The following is a 16,356-nucleotide window of genomic DNA, read 5'->3' as shown; positions in this document are numbered from 1 at the left end:
ACCTTAAGATCCTATGGGATAATAGTGATATGGGAGTGTCTCAAAATGGATTACACATTCTGGGGTAGGGACGGGGTGATAGTATATCATAGACAACCAATTGCGTTTATCTGTAACATTTATTTAGTTGACAATACACAATATACAACTGTATTCTACTATGGTTGGCAAACATGTAAAAGTATACAAAATTTACATGATTAAAAAAATTTAAAACATGAACCTTTAGTGAAAAAAATCAGTGATTGTTTCAGGCTATGTCTCAAGGCCTTTTGAGTGTATTTGAGTCTCCTTTACCCTTAAGGAATATTTATTTTGGAAATGAAAACCGAGAAATACTGAAAGTGTGATGACCTAGATTTGAGGGTTTGACTCTGCACCTGTGTGTGAGTGTGTGTGTGTGACATCTCTTCAGTAAATCCTTTAACCTCTTAGTTTCCTCATTTTTAAACTGAGATTACTTACCTCAAGATTATTAGAAGACTGTAATGACATAATATACATGATGTTATCTGAGAATCCAAGGATGTAAGAAATGTTGCAGAGTTTTGTGAAGAGAACAGTCTAGAGATACTGTCCATATATTAAACAAATGATGTAGGAGCAACCAAATGTCCATGTGGAAAAAGAACACTGACTCTTAAATGACAACAAACCAAAATTAATTTGAAGTGATGTGTAAGGATAAATGCAGTGGGACTCAGGAGAAATCATATAAGGATGTTTATAATGACGAATAGAATAAAAATAGCTGCTATGTGAAACGAGACTATAAGTGAATATGAATTGAGAGTGAAAATGATGAGAGAATTTGATTAAAATTAATGTAGATAGAGTATCAAAACAAGCTTTTAATTTTTATTTATGAGTCCTACACATGTGAGGGATGGGGTTGGGGGAGGAGCAAACTCAGGCAATTTCTTGAAGTCTGAGAGTTCTGATTTCATAGACGGGAGAAAGGCAGGGAGTCACTAAAAGCAGGTGATGCCTGGTAATACAAATGTGCTCATAACATTTTTAGATAGAATCATCAGTACATTTTTATTGAGAAAAATTCAAGATTTTATAATTGATATGAAATCATATCTTTTAAAATTTATTTAAAATTTTATTTATTATTTATCAATAAAAATATGATACCAAAGTATGATTCGGACCAAGAGACTGATCTAAAATGCTAAAGAGTAAATTTTTAGTCTTCTCATACTAATTTCTGTATCTTTAAAAGAAGCAAAGACCTTGATGTATGACTATGAAATTAGGTCACAGGACATTTTCAAAGTCTTATTTGTCCAAAATTAACAGGCACACTTTCAAAGCAGCACAACGTAGGCAGTTTAAAAAATTTCCAGGAAAAACCCCAATTTAGGAAGACCAATTAATAGACAGAAAAACATATCCCTTACCAGCGTGCCAATCAACTGCCTTGTTTTACCAAAACTGGTACGATTTTATGTAAGCAGAAGTAACATGACTTCTGGTAACCCTGAATTTCATCATTTTATTCAAATTATATGAAAATCCATATTGAATCAAAGGACCCTGATACCATATTTAAATTTTTAACCCCATAGTCACCCACTATCTTCCTTTCCCTACTCTACCCTTTTTTCCTAGCACTTACTCTACAATGTAACAAATTATTCACATATTATTCTTAGCTTTTCCTGTCTGTTTTCCAACACTGCACAGTAAATTCCAGAAGGGCAGGGAATTTGTCTATTTGTTCACTCATGTATCCAAAGCACCTAGAATAGTGCCTAATAGTAGAATCTCAGTGAAACAAATGAATTCTTTAAACTCATACTTCAAAAATAGTTTCGTCTTCTTTGTTATATATATTTTTCACACTGAACATTTCTGTCTAACAATATTTTCTTAAACTGATGAACAGTTATAACTCTATCTCAATTTAATTCGACTTCACAAGTTTTTTATTTTTCTCAGACATATTTAAATGTATCTGCCCACCTTAAGGATACTGAGGAAATTAGAGTGGTGAAGCAATGGGAAATAATGATTTTATTGCCGGTGATGATTTATAGAATCCTCCTCTTGGGAAAACCTCCAGCATACTTGGCCCTATAGTTTTATGCTAGTGTGGTTCACAACACACAGTGTGAAATTTGACCACAAAGCTGATGAATGCAAAATCAGCCTTAGCAATTTGCTAATCTTTCATTATAGATTTTTTTAATATGGAAAAATTATAACTTATTTTTGCTTTTGTATTTCTAAATTTTCTATTTATATTATTTTTCCTTTTAAAAACTTTATTTTTATTGAAATATAGTTTATTCACAATGTTGTGTTAGTTTCAGATGTACAGCGAAGTGATTCAGTTATACGTGTATATATGTGTATATAACATACGTATGTGTGTATACATATATATACTTACATATGTATGTATATATACATATAATATATACATATATACTTTTTCAGATTGTTTTCCATTATAGATTAATACAACATATTGAATATAGTTCCCTGTGTTATACAGTAAGTCCTTGTTCTTTATCTATTTTATATATAGTAGTGTGTATATGTTAACATATGCCCAGGATTATAACTCTATTTTTAGTTTTTTAAGAAACTTCCATACTCTTCTCCATAACGGCTGCACCAATTTATATTCCACACCCTCCCCAGCATTTATTATTTGTAGATTTTTTAATGATGGCCATTCTGACTGGTGTGAGGTGCTACCTCATTATAGTTTTGATTTGCATTTCTCTGATATTTAGCGATATTGAGCATCTTTTCATGTACCTGTTGGCCATCTGTATGTCTTCTTTGGAGAAATGTCTGTTCAGGTCTTCTGCTTATTTTTTGATTGGATTTGTTTTTGTTTTTGTTTTTTGATATTAAGCTGAATGAGCTGTTTGTTTATTTTGGAAATTAATCCCTTGTTGCTCTCATTATTTGCAAATATTTTATCCCATTCCATAGATTGTCTTTTTATTTTGTTTCTGGTTTCTTTTGCTGTGCAAAAGCTTTTAAGTTTAATTAGGCTTCATTTGCTTATTTTTGCTTTCATTTCCCTTATTCTAGGACACAGATTGAAAAAAATATTGCTGCAATTTATGTCAAGGAGTGTCAGTCTATGTTTTCCTCTAGGAATTTTACAGTATCTGGCCTTACATTTAGGTCTTTAGTCCATTTTGAGTTTATTTTTGTATATGGCATTGCAGAATATTCTAATTTCGTTTTTTTACATGTAGCTTCCAGTTTACCCAGCACCACTTACTGAAGAGACTGTCTTTCCTCCATTATGCGTTCTTACCTCCTTTGTCATAGATTAATTGACCATAAGTACAAGGGTTTATTTCTGGACTTTCTATTCTGTTCCATTGATCTATGTGTCTGTTTCTGTGCCAGTACTGTTCTGTTTTAATTACTGTGGCTTTGTAGTATAGTCTGAAGTCAGGGATCATGATTTCCTCCAGCTCTGTTCTTTCTCAAGATCATTTTAGCTATTCAAGGTCTTTACGGTTTCCATAGAAATTAAAAAATTTTTTTGTTCCAGTTCTGTGAAAAATGGCATTGGTAATTTGATAGGGGTTGCATTGAATCTGCATATTGCCTTGGGTAGTATAGCCATTTTAACAATATTGATTTTTTCCAATCCAGGAATATGGTGTATCTTTCCATCTGTTTGTGTTGTCTTCAGTTTCATCAGTGTCTTATAGTTTTTGTAGTACAGGTCTTTTGCCTCCCTAGGTAGGTTTATTCCCAGGTATTTTGTTCTTTTCAGTGTGATGGTAGATGGGATTATTTCCTTAATTTTTTTTTCTGATATTTCTTTGTTAGTATATGGAAATGCAGCAGATTTCTGAATATTAATTTTTTAATCTGCAACCTTACTGAATTCATTGATGAACTCTAGTAGTTTTCTGGTAGTGTCCTTGGGATTTTCTGTGTATAGTATCATGTCATCTGCAAACAGTAACAGTTTTACTTTTTCTTTCCCAATTTGGATCCCTTTTATTTCTTTTCTGATTGCTATGGCTAGGACTTCCAAAACTATGTTGAATAAATGTGACAGACAGCATCCTTGTCTTGTTCCTGATCTTAGTAAGGGAAATGCTTTCAGCTTTTTACCATTGAGTATGATGTTAGCTGTGGATTTGTCACATATGGCCTTTATTATGTTAATGTATGTTCCCTCTATGTCCACTTCCTGGAGAGGTTTTTTTTTTTTAATCATAAATGGATTTTGGATTTTCTCAAAAGCTTTTTTTGCATCTATTGAGATGATCATTCTTCATAGATTTTTAATGTAATCATACACAAACTCATAGATTGGAAATAACCATTTCATTGAACAAAGGCTATTATGTCCATGAATGAAATATTTGAGATTAAAATGAAAATCCCATTAAAATATTGCCTCACATCTTTTCAGGAGACAACTGGCTATATTGTTTCACATTACTTGTTTGTGAGACTGGCAAGAGTAAATCAGTGAGATTTACACAATATCTTGGTTTGCTGGCTTTATATAATTTGCTACTTTGCTCGAGGTTGTACATCACTTGAAAGAAAAGTTTGATAAGAAAAGCCCAATAAGATTATAAAACATTCCTTAGTAGGTTTGTTTTAAACTCTCCAGCAGTAGAAGGGGATAGTAGAAATTGTAGCATCATCCTACACAGATGACAGATTTGTAGGATATCTTTTCTAGACATATGTTTTCAAATTTTGCTATATGGAAAACTGCAAAGTTATAGGTATATGGAAGGAAAACCAGTGGGCCCAGTAGGAACTCCAGTACTTGTCCATTCAGGTGTATTTAGTATTACATTTTATTCAGTTGGACTGGAAATACTGGGGAAAAAGACTTAGGAGGAAATCTAAGTCTGAGAAAAGAATGTCTCATTTCTGACTATCAATTACATTTCCTTAAATAATGCTATAATATCTGACTTCTAAAATGAAGTGAAAATAATTCAGATAATTTTTATTTAAATCAATTACCTGCATTGAGAATAATGAAATAATGTACAAAGAATTTTCAGGAATTGTACTAGCATATATATCATTGAAAAATACAGTATCAATTAAGAACCACTATTGGACACATTGTTTAAAAAAATTTTAAACAATAACTGCCAAATTTCATTAGAGTCATTCTATATTAATGACTAGTCAAAAATTTATCATAAATTTGGAAAAAAAAAGTGATTTTTTAGACTACATGAGAGAATTGACATACATTCAAAGTGGTCTTTTATGCTTCATAAATATGGCCAGCTGGTAATCATACTGATGTCAGTAAGACCTAGCAAGTTTCCAAAATTATTTTTGATGCTAGTGGGTGTGTTATTATATAAAAGTTGTTGATAACTGATCATTCACAATGTGTCTCAGATTAGCAGAATAATCAATCATTTTTGAAAAATAACAAGTACTTTTTATTATTATTATTAAACTCTGTATGAAACATTAACATTTTCTTTTGGAAGACTTTAAAAAAGGCAACTGGATCATTTCTTGCTCTCTGTAGTGACTTAAGGCTTATATATGAAGGTCCAGGATAGACAACTAGAGCATTGACAGGAAAGTTCCTAAAGAAAAGCTACTCTGCAAAATCTTATCTATTATTTGGAACCCCTTTGTAAAGTTATCTCAGTAATAAATTGAATCCCAGTCTCTGTGTTTTTGGGTCTTAGTTCACAGTAATTATTCCTTTCTTGTAAGATTAGATAATGTTATGGAGTCAGATATAGACGTCAAAATAGCATGTTTGTTTACATAGGCCAAGGACATCCTGAAATAATCTCTTCCTTCCTAATTAGGAAGGGCCACACCTAGTATGATCATCAGTAATATTATTATCTGGGTCAAGGAGTACTGAGGAAATTTTAACAAGATACACATTTGTTACCTTGGAGTAGAAAATGTTTCAAATAATTACATATTTAAATTTATACTTAATTCATACTTTAATATTCATAAATTATTTCATTCTTAATAAGAAGAGATTTTATCTCACATTTTTATTTGCAAATACTGAAAACAATTTTAAAGCTACATGATATCTAAACCCGTAAGTGAACTTCAACTGAACACACTCAAGGCTTGATTGCTCATTTCATACAACTTGTTAAAACAGGCCAAATGAAAATAAACTTTTTGACTTGTAAGTGTGCATAGGTTTTTTTGTAGGTGGTCTTAAAACTCACATAATTGTGTAGAAGGAAGAAACCTTAGAAATCAACCAGCTGTTTCTGTATCTCCATTCTATGCATGAGAAAAATGAGTTTAGTTGAGACTATGAAACTCCTCCAAAGTCCCAGATCTACCTTAAAACAAAGAAATTATGTATCCTGGCTCCCATAGTAATGCTGTAGTGTTGCTTTCTTTTTAGGTATGCACTGGTAATGTCAATATCAAAATTAATTCAACAGTTATAAATTATTTAAAAATCACTTATTTTAAATTAATATGAAAGATGTAAACTTCCATAGACATATGGGTATGCAGTGTCTGCTTGTCATCTGCTGGTAGACTGTTGGCATAAAAGATTTTTAGGATAGCCCTTTTTGAAGCAACTTAATTTTACTCCACTCACTATTCCTCTTTCTTACTGAGCACCAACAAAATTATCTGTCTCTTCTACATTACATCCCTTCAGATAGTCTAGACAGAAGGTAAGAAAATGTAATAAGAAAACTCATGTTTTGGAATTTGATAAATGTGAGCTTGTACTCATTTCTGACTTCGGGTGTCTCAGTCAGAATTAATCTGAGAATGAGTTTCCTCTTTCCTAATGCTGGCTTATTAATAACTACCTGTTAGGGTTTGGGTAGATTAAAATACAGGTATAAAATACCTGGTACATACTTGAACTTGCCATGAGCTCTCAACATTCTCTATTATTTGAAGCATGCTCTTTTCTAAGAGATGTTTTAAGTATAACATGCTTCATTCCTTTAATCTTTTCTTGTGGAACATGATTTTTAGACCCTTTACCCTCTGAACTACACTCCATGCCAAAGCTGATGTCCTTCTGAAACACTGTGTGACTGAAAACTATGCCATAGACATCAGGTGATTTTATTGACAGCACTGATACTCTGATGTAGTTGGATAGGGATGCAACGTAGGTCTGCCTCAATCTGGTGCTTATTTCTAAGTAGAATACTTTTCTTAATAGGGACCATGATTAGTTTGCCTCCTTTTCTTTATTCTTTCTTTCTTTTTTTTTTTTTTGTAGCTTTTTTACATTCTTTTACCTGTATTGATCTTGTAGTAATCAATATTTTTCTGCTTTTTTCTCAGATTACCTCTTAGTAAATAGATCCTCCCTCTTACTACATGTGTATACTACATGTGTATAGTTGATTTTTAACCTCAAATATATCTTATTAAATTCCATTTTGCTCTTTGGGCCAATTATTTCTGCTAGTTGAGATCACTTAGAATACTTGACTCTACCTGTCGCTATAGCCTTCCAAATTCTGAATTTTACTCAAGTGTTAAATTTTGCCCTGTCTACTTTCATGCGAATCTCTGATAAGAGCATGGAAGAGGGGAAGGTCAAGGGTAGGAAACTATCATGCCCATAAGTCCCTGTTTGCTATCTGTAGTCAGTGATGCTAAATGTTTGTCATTAAGTGTGACAGTTATGGAAGGTTTTTGTGCTTACTGTTTATCTAGTTAAGGGAATGCCTTCTAGTCCTAATTATAAGTTTATGTCAGGAATGGATAAAAAAAGTTCATCTATTGAGTGTGTGTGTGTGTATGTGTGTACCTCCTGTTGTCATCATGATGATCCTTCTCCTTTCATTTGATAATGTGAATAGTATTAATTAATGTTTTAATAGTATTTCAACCAGGCATTCTTGAGACAACTCCCCCTCCCAACTCTGGCTTTTTTCTTTTTTTTTTTCTTTTTTTTTAACCTTACTAGAATCAGTTTGCTAATATTTTGGTTTGATTTTTGGATCTACGTTTGTGAAGGAGAGTGTCCTATCATTGTCTTTGACAAGTTTTGTTCTCAAGGTTGTCAAATAATGCATCAAGAAGAACTTCCTAAAAAAAGTTTATGTGATTTTAAAATGATCTGCTCATGAGATATTTGATAGAATTCATTTGTAAAGTAACATGGATGAATTTGCAGATATATTTGTGTATTTTATTTTGCTAGAAAAAAATCCCAGTGTACACTTTTCTCAATTTTTTAATTTTCATAGTACATAAACCCTACAGAAGTTTGAGAAAATAGTACACTAGAAACCTATATTATATATCCTTCACTTTTACCAACTATTAATGCTCTGCCATTTGCCTTTTTCATATATATATATAAATTTACACACTCTCACCTTGGTTATCCTCATAAAATCTTTGTCTCATAGCATAGCCAGGATGGTCTTTGACAAAAAATCCAAGTATTATCAATTGCATTTACATTATTAAAACCTATCAAACTTCACTGACCTAAAAAATAAACTCCTTATGAGATGACATATATGGCTATTTTCAGCTCTCTTTCCAAATGCTAAATGTATGTCTATGCTTTTAGTCACCATGAACAACTTAACAGAAATATTTTAGATTCTGATTCTGTCATTCTTCCTGCATTATGCATGCATGCTTTCCTGTGCCAAGCTGTAGGAATTCAATGAAGAGCCAAAGTAGACATGTTCTCTGTTGTCATAGAACTTAGAAGGCAGATAGTAATTTAAAACTGACGATGATAAAAATAAAAGGCTTTTTTCTCCTGTAAACTTACTTGTGATCTTTGAAATTGATTTACCTTCTTAAAGTTCTCCTTGTCTTCTCTATATAGTGAAAATACTATTGATTTCACGGGGTTTCCTTGTAGATTGAAAACAATAACAGGAGCAGTGAGGGGAAATGTGAGATCCATTCTATCAGTGGTAGAGCTAAAGCTAAACTTTGTAACAAGATCGAGTTTTGGATGGGGAATGATCCCAAAGAAAGGAGCTAAGGAAGATTGAAGTACTGAGTTGACATAATGGAGAAGAATGCAATGAGGAACCTCATTTAGAAAAGTTTGGAGATGAATAGGGAGCAATGTAAACTTGTTAAATGATTTTGAGGTCTCCCAACATACAATCAGGTCATTGATAATAGGAATTTGCAAATATGGATCAAGAAATTGCATAGAAGAAGGGATATTAGGGTCATTCTTCTAGAAGGGATAGTTAAGACCTGATAGGAGGTCCCTGAGAGAGTGCAGATTGAAAAACAAAGGCCCAAGGACAAACTTTGGTGAGTGAAACCACTTTTAAATGGACAGGTAAACAAGTTTCCAATGACGTTAGGAGTGAAGGGATATAAAAGACGAGGAACTATTGCAGATAGTACAGGAGTTTAGAAAGAAGAGAGATTCAGTTATTGAAGTCTTGAGTTTCATGAATTATAGGTTATCAGGGTTCTGTGAGAGATCATTTTTTAGTAAAGGGAAGGAAATAGAAGTTAGATTGCAATTAACTGATGAGAATGTAGATGGTATAGAAATAGAATCAGTGAGCATAGACTACTTTGAGAAACATTTCAGTATAAAAAGATTTTAAAAGATACTTATAATACTCATAAAGGGGTTATAGAAGTAAAGTTTTTTTAGGTGAATAGAGAATACCATTCTATGCCAGGAAGAAGGAGATAGCAGAGAAGAATTTTGAAAATAGCAAAGAAATAAAATAATTCATAAAGCAAAATTCTTAAAATATGGAAAGAGGTAGAATTTATAGCACAAAGGCTAAAACTAGCCTTAAGTGAAAATGGAGTACCACCAATTCCTTAAAACTAGATGAAGCAGAAGAGAGTAAATAAAAGTTTAGTGAGTTTGGAGATGATGACTGATCACTATCTTACACAGGGGTGGTCATCTAGGGTGAGGTGGGAGGGGAGGAGAGTCTAGATGAAGGTGATGTTGGAAATGTAGAAGCAGCCGTCTTTCAAGGTATCTTAGTAGAAAACTTAGTAGGAATAAGTAAAATTATTAGCCCTGCTAAAGTTAGAAACAGGAAACTGTAAGCCAGGAAACTGAAGATGATACATCGTTTTATTCTCTAACACCTGGGAATGAAGAAAATAAGTTTTCATGGGGGCCAGGGTTATATCAGAATTGAGGGCTGAAAAGATGTTAATTGAGTAACATCGCTTTGGAGGAAATCAGTTGAAATAGTGTTATTAGAACAGTATTAAATGGAGAACTTTCAGAAATTATCCAGGTTTGAGGGTATGAATGCCAATTAAGGTAGAAGATTAGGGAGACAGAACATTTCAGACTTTAGGAGGAACACACACAAAGTGGGTGATTTTCAAGGGAATTCTGTGAAATCAAAGAACTAATTCAATAAGCGTGAAAAAGTATAAGAGATAAAAAAATCAAATGCTGGTCAGAGAGTGCAATTTCCAGATATCTTAAAAAAGGCGCAATTCTAAATAACAAATTCATTCTGTTTTAGTATAAAATATTGAGGCAAGAATTAAACCCATGAGTTTACTTTCATCAGCACTGGGATCTAATAAACAATAGATATTTTCATATCTTGATGAGTCTAACCCTCAGTTTCACCTTGAATCCTACTTTAGGTTCAGATTCTAAAAGTATTGATGTATTTAGAGGAAACAAAAGAGATAGATTCTGAATATGAATCTGAATCTACCTGGAAGTATATTTTATGAAAAATATAGAGGTTTTACACTATCCAATGTTTTCCTGCCCTCTTTTTAACAAAAAGGAAGGGTAGATAATTTTTATTAATGATTCATATTGGTTACATGAATATTTTTAATAGTGGTATATTGCTCTTGAATCAGTAATTCAGGTTTGAATGAAACAAATGAAGGTAAAAATGTTCTGTGATACTACTAGAGAAGCTCTGTTAAATTATTGTTAACAAGAGTTATTCTCAGCAAGACAAGATAATTTAATCTCATTAACAAACACCATCATTTGGCTAAATACTGAATGCCGTAATAAATTGTTTGCATCTTTTATGTGAGAGACTTGTGAGCCTTATGTTTAATGTCTACTGATTATTTGAGATAAATTAATCTGAAACAGCCAAATATATGCAAAACATTTGTCTAAGCACTTTCCGCCGATTGGAAAGAAAGGGACATTGTAGAAAAAGCTATTTGATGCTGCCATCTGCCATTCTTTATAAATAAACACAGCGTTTTAAATATTTGGCTTTGCCTCTATAACGTTTGAATTGCTTTGGTACAAGTAGTTCGTTGCACTTTGGAGACAAATTGAAACGGTCCAAGTAGACCTTTTCTCCCTGTTTTCTCTCTACTGAAAAGCAATTTTAAATATTTGTATTAAAAATATTCGTGCACTCATAAGGTTGGTATCTTTAGAAACAAAATAAAATAGTGTATAATATTTTAAAACAGAAATGTATTGTTAGAGGGGGAGGGTATAGCTCTAGTGGTAGAGTGCATGCTTAGCATGCATGAGGTCCTGGGTTCAATCCGCAGTACTTCCTGTAAGAATAAATAAATAAACCAAGTTACCTCTCCCAACCCCCCCAAATATTTTTAATGTAGTATTATTAAAGGAAGAAAAGATTACTTTAATTTGGACAGATAAAAAATTGGAAACACTATTCAGGAATATGTCCCTCTTGTTGCTCACAAGATTCTCATTGCTAGTAATCAGAAAGAAATTTTCTTTTTAATTCTCCTAATTCTGCTTTGCAAGTTTTAATGGTAACATAATTAATTATTTCAGGGGATCTGTTTATGTGGATCACATCCACAATAGGCATTGACTCTATTGTTGTAATAGAAATTCAAAATACAGCTTCTTACATTTGATCATTTATAATCTAGCCAGTGACTCAGGAACACCTCCAGTTTCCTGCATCCTCTCACTCATATATAGAAATAGTTTTTAAAAATGAAAAGACCATTTAAAAAAAAAAATACAAATAAGAATTTTGATATATCCCAAGTCTTATGTCCTTTTTTCTCTTGGTATACACAACAGAAGAAATATTATATTCATTTATTGATATTCAGTTTATTTCAAAACCTACAATTCTAGGAACCTACAGTAAGAATAATCCCATTTGTCCGGAGTTTTACAATTCATCAAATGCTTTGACAGCCATCATTTTTCTGAGGTTATGTGTCTAGCTGAGGTCATTCAGAGAAGTGAAAAAACCAAACACTCAATGAAAATATTATCAAATCAATTTTTACCTCAAATGGCTTACAAACACACTCTACCAGAGTTAAACTGTATTCCCTCCACTCTGCCAGGTGGACAGACCTATTTAGCTAATTCCATTTTCCAAGTTTTATTTTACCAATTATTTTGTAATAAGCTTTAAATAGAATCAGAATCATTATAATTCTCCTACTGTCATACTAAAAAAGTGGCAGATCTTCCAAAATAGCCATTGGTTGAATAAGCGGCACGAGTTGGAAAATCTGAAAATGTTGAATAGCTAAGTATATATAAGCACATTTAAAGTAGATTAAAAAATTTTAAACTTCATCCAGGTTCATATTTCTAAGAGCCAGATGACTGGAATAACATTTTAAAACAATAAAACTCAGAAATGGCACCATTAAAAAATAATAGTGTAATGTTTACAACATAGCACATAGAAAAATAAAGAATAAATAATTTTAGAACTAAAGGCATAGAATACCAGTGATGAACAGTCCATGAACACCATGAACATTGATGTTGGAAATCACTGGCTAAAAGCTTATTTTGATATTTTTACTGAGAATTGTAGAGTGAAAGTGGCAAGGTTTCAAATAAGAAGAAAAAAACAAAACTATTTTTTTCCCTGTACTTCAGAGTTCTGAATCTAACCAGATCTCTTGAGGGAAATTTGTAAAAATACAAAAAAAATAATGTGGTAAATAAATAAATTTGAACTAAAATTTGAAATAATAAAGAGAGGAGACAGAGGAAAAATAGATCCACATTGATTCCACAATCAACTAAGAGGTATTTCTTTTGAACAGAATTTAAGTTTAATCAAACATTTATAAATTAAGACAAAACAACTGACATAGGAAGTCTATGAAAGAGAACAGTTTATTCATTAGCAATTGTTTTCCTTATTAAAATGCACTTCCTCTGGGGCAACTTTCCAGGCTATTTCTTTTGTTAAGTACATGATATTATTCTTTTGATAGGAGTTATCAAATGAGCCAGGAATATGTATTGTCTCTAGTGCTCTCCTGAAGCCTGCTTTTTGCTAGAGAAACAGATTTTGTGTTTGTTCTATAATTTTACTGAATGTCTGAAAGTTATGATAAAAAGGTGACCTTTACTTATAGAGTAGCATTACAATATAGCTCTTCTGATTCCATGAAATCTTGTGTCCAGTGATACGCTTAATACTCCGTGTTAAATTTGGAACGTTGTATTGGGTTTAAGCACCTAGAAATTCATTGGATAATAAGAGTATCAACATAAAGAATGAATTCTGTCAAAAATGTGTTTCAGATTTCTAATTTTTATAAAAATAGAGTTAGCCTCAGGGTCTGATTACTGGTAACTCTTAACTGGTTTGTGCCACGTGACATACACTCATTAATAAACATAAACATTTGTTAGGACCAGGCTGATGAATGAGAATCACTGCTTCAATGATGGGAGAAATTAAATAGATTTTGTGAGTGAGGAGATTTGAGGGTGGTGTGGGATGAGAGGGTAGGAAGGTTTAGTTTAGTTCCACTGAATGCTTTTATCATATTTTCATGAATCCAAGTTAAATATAAAGATTATAGTTTAGAGAATTGGTGTTCAATTTAAAAAATGAGAATTGGAGCAGAGTTGTTATAAGGCTTTGTTGTTTGGCTTTGACAAGTTAATCATTAGACATAGAACTCATAGAGTCCAGTAGTGAAAACAGTCCAGTGTTTGGAATACCATAGCAACAGGAGAAGCTGAAGGGAATCTGATTCATTTGTGTAAATAAGATGTGACTGAGAAGTTCAGTCTACATAGTGTTGGAACCAAGTAAGTCTCGTGGCACTGGAAATGAAGTTATGCGATTGTGATTGTCTAAGGAAAGCAAAAGATGTAATAGTACCACTAATGACTCTCTGATATCTCTGGTACAAAACGCTACCCTTCTTCTTAATCTAGCTCACACTCTAACCTAAAAAATAATTGGTATATTGAAAATAAGTCTATTCTTTTGAAATTTTACTCAAACATGGGGATTTTTAATGTATCACTACTCTTGTGCTGTTGTTTTTTGTACAAGAGGGACACAATGCATTTGCAGGAATGCTTGGTTTTCCCTCTCACCTTTTATTTGCTTTCTCTATGTCCACATTATTTGCACTCTTGATCAAAGCTTCAGCGAATATTCTCGAGTGTTAGGGAAAGTATATTTGCTCATTTCGTAAGAGCTGACCCCAACTCTTTCTAAGTTACCGGCCTCTCTAGGTGGTTATTTGCCATTGCTCTGGACAAGTGTGAGGCATCAAGACGTGAGCATAAAGGGAGAGAGTGTTTCCTTTCCTTGGGGAGCAAGTGCTAAGAATCCTGTAGTGGGTTTCTGAGATACTCTGGTCACAGGGAGCAAATTACACACAGCAGAGGGACCATTCCACCCCTCCCCCACATATATGAGAACATTTTGTTGTGTGAAAAATTCACAATTCTAAAATAAAATGAAGTCCTTTTGTGTATATCTAAGAGCAGGAAGAAAACACAACTATGAGTAAATGAAAGCCCTCGTTTTGTATTCTTTTTGTAGGTCTTTATTTCAAAAACATACGTACCTTCCAGTGACCACTACATAGTAAAAATTCTGTGTTAAGAAAATGTGGTATATGGATTGTTTTCATTCCATACACGTTTAATTCATTAAACGTGTATGGAATTTATAGTTGTAGTAAAACAATGTGCTGAGTTTTGAGGGAATAAAAGATAAGAGAAATCCTGACCTGAATGAATATTTAAATACCCTAAAAGGATTTAAATAGAGTATTTTTCAAGTACACAGATATATTACGGGCAGTATTCAGAAGCCTGAATAATATTAGTATAATTTACTCTATCATTATTCTCTAAATAACTTGAGACTAATTGATTTTAATAGCACAAATAATCAAATCACAAATTAATGTTGATATTAAACAACTCAACATTTTCAAACAAAATGACATAAACCTTTATAACTTGTAATTAAAGGATTATTTTCCACATTAAGTTGCTATTCAGGAAATTGTTAGGGTACTATAAAATAATAAATGTACATGAGTTTTCCTAATGATAAATTACTGACACAGAAATTGAGTCAGCTAATAAATATTTGTCTCTGTGCTTAACAAAAATCATGTAATAAAATGCTAAACAAAAATGAATATTTATAGAGGAAACATAAAGTCTAGTTAAGTTCCAGACACATTTTCATAATAAATCTCTCTTATAGTAACACCCTTGAAATCAGAGTTTGAGAAAAGTAAATACATCACAATTGAAAAAAAAAATCAGGGTTTTAAAGGCAAAGGAAAAAATGATATTACCTAATAACAGCAATTTTACTGTTCTTGCATCTCGCTCAGCATCTTCCTGAAGCTTTTTCTCTAGTTCTTTGGATCTTTTGGCTGACTCCTTGCTCTCAGAACTAATTCCACTTCCCATCTTGCAGTGTTAGATACTGGTCAGTGTATCTGCTCAAACTTTTTAAAATGTCAAGCAGAGCTCTGATTTGGACATAGGGTGCAAAAGCAGTGCTCTGCTGACGTCCCTGACAGCCCATTCCCTCCTCTCCAACACTCTGCTTTGACTAAGGTATTGCTTTCCCAGCTGTCACCTGATCAAAGGGTAAAACTATACAACCATAGGGTTGTGTGGTTGATAGCTAAAGAGGAAATTCATTATGCTTTCAAGTTAAATGATTACTTCTGGCACATCTTCAAAATCCTGCTCATCTTCCTTAGAGAATAGCATACAATAATGCAGAAAGTTGTCAAAATCTGTCCGCTAAAGATAATCTGAAATGAGCAGTTCAAAAGGCATATTTCTCACTAATAGGCAATCTTTGCTACATGATTTAAAGTTATTGTTACTAATCAACAAGCTTGCATCTTATCTTCAGCTATCTGGGTCTTCAAATTCTTTGTAATTGCTCCAGTATCACTCTCAGAATTTTTATATTGAATCATCCAGATTTCTAGTCTTTCTATGCTTAGGTTATGATTCAGAATGATTGAGAATCTTTTGGCATCTGTCAGTTAATTAGAAAACACTTAAAAAAATGGAAACAAATATATATAGTTCTTACACCTGTACACATTGTTGTATTGCCAAACAGAATGCAACACACAAGTCCCCTAAATTACTGATTTTAGTCTCATAGGATAGATCTCAATAAATTG

General features: G+C 32.6%; 1 protein-coding gene across 2 annotated transcripts in view; it reads right to left on the bottom strand.

Moving 5' to 3' along the window:
• The window catches only part of GNAT3 (G protein subunit alpha transducin 3), a 47,867-nt gene extending 32,215 nt beyond the window's left edge, over positions 1-15,652 (bottom strand). The window contains exon 1 of one of the 2 annotated variants that reach the window (XM_010946642.3): positions 15,502-15,652. In XM_010946642.3, the coding sequence (XP_010944944.1) occupies positions 15,502-15,619 (118 nt within the window). In that variant the 5' untranslated portion in view covers positions 15,620-15,652. The remainder of the gene's footprint in view (positions 1-15,501) is intronic. The other variant, XM_045510463.2, reaches the window with a different exon arrangement.
• Between the last annotated feature and the right edge of the window lie 704 nt (positions 15,653-16,356).

Source organism: Camelus bactrianus, chromosome 7 (assembly GCF_048773025.1).
Source record: "Camelus bactrianus isolate YW-2024 breed Bactrian camel chromosome 7, ASM4877302v1, whole genome shotgun sequence".
Taxonomy (NCBI): domain Eukaryota; kingdom Metazoa; phylum Chordata; class Mammalia; order Artiodactyla; family Camelidae; genus Camelus; species Camelus bactrianus.
Note: the sequence above shows the minus strand (reverse complement) of the source record. Positions and strands in the feature narration are given on the sequence as shown.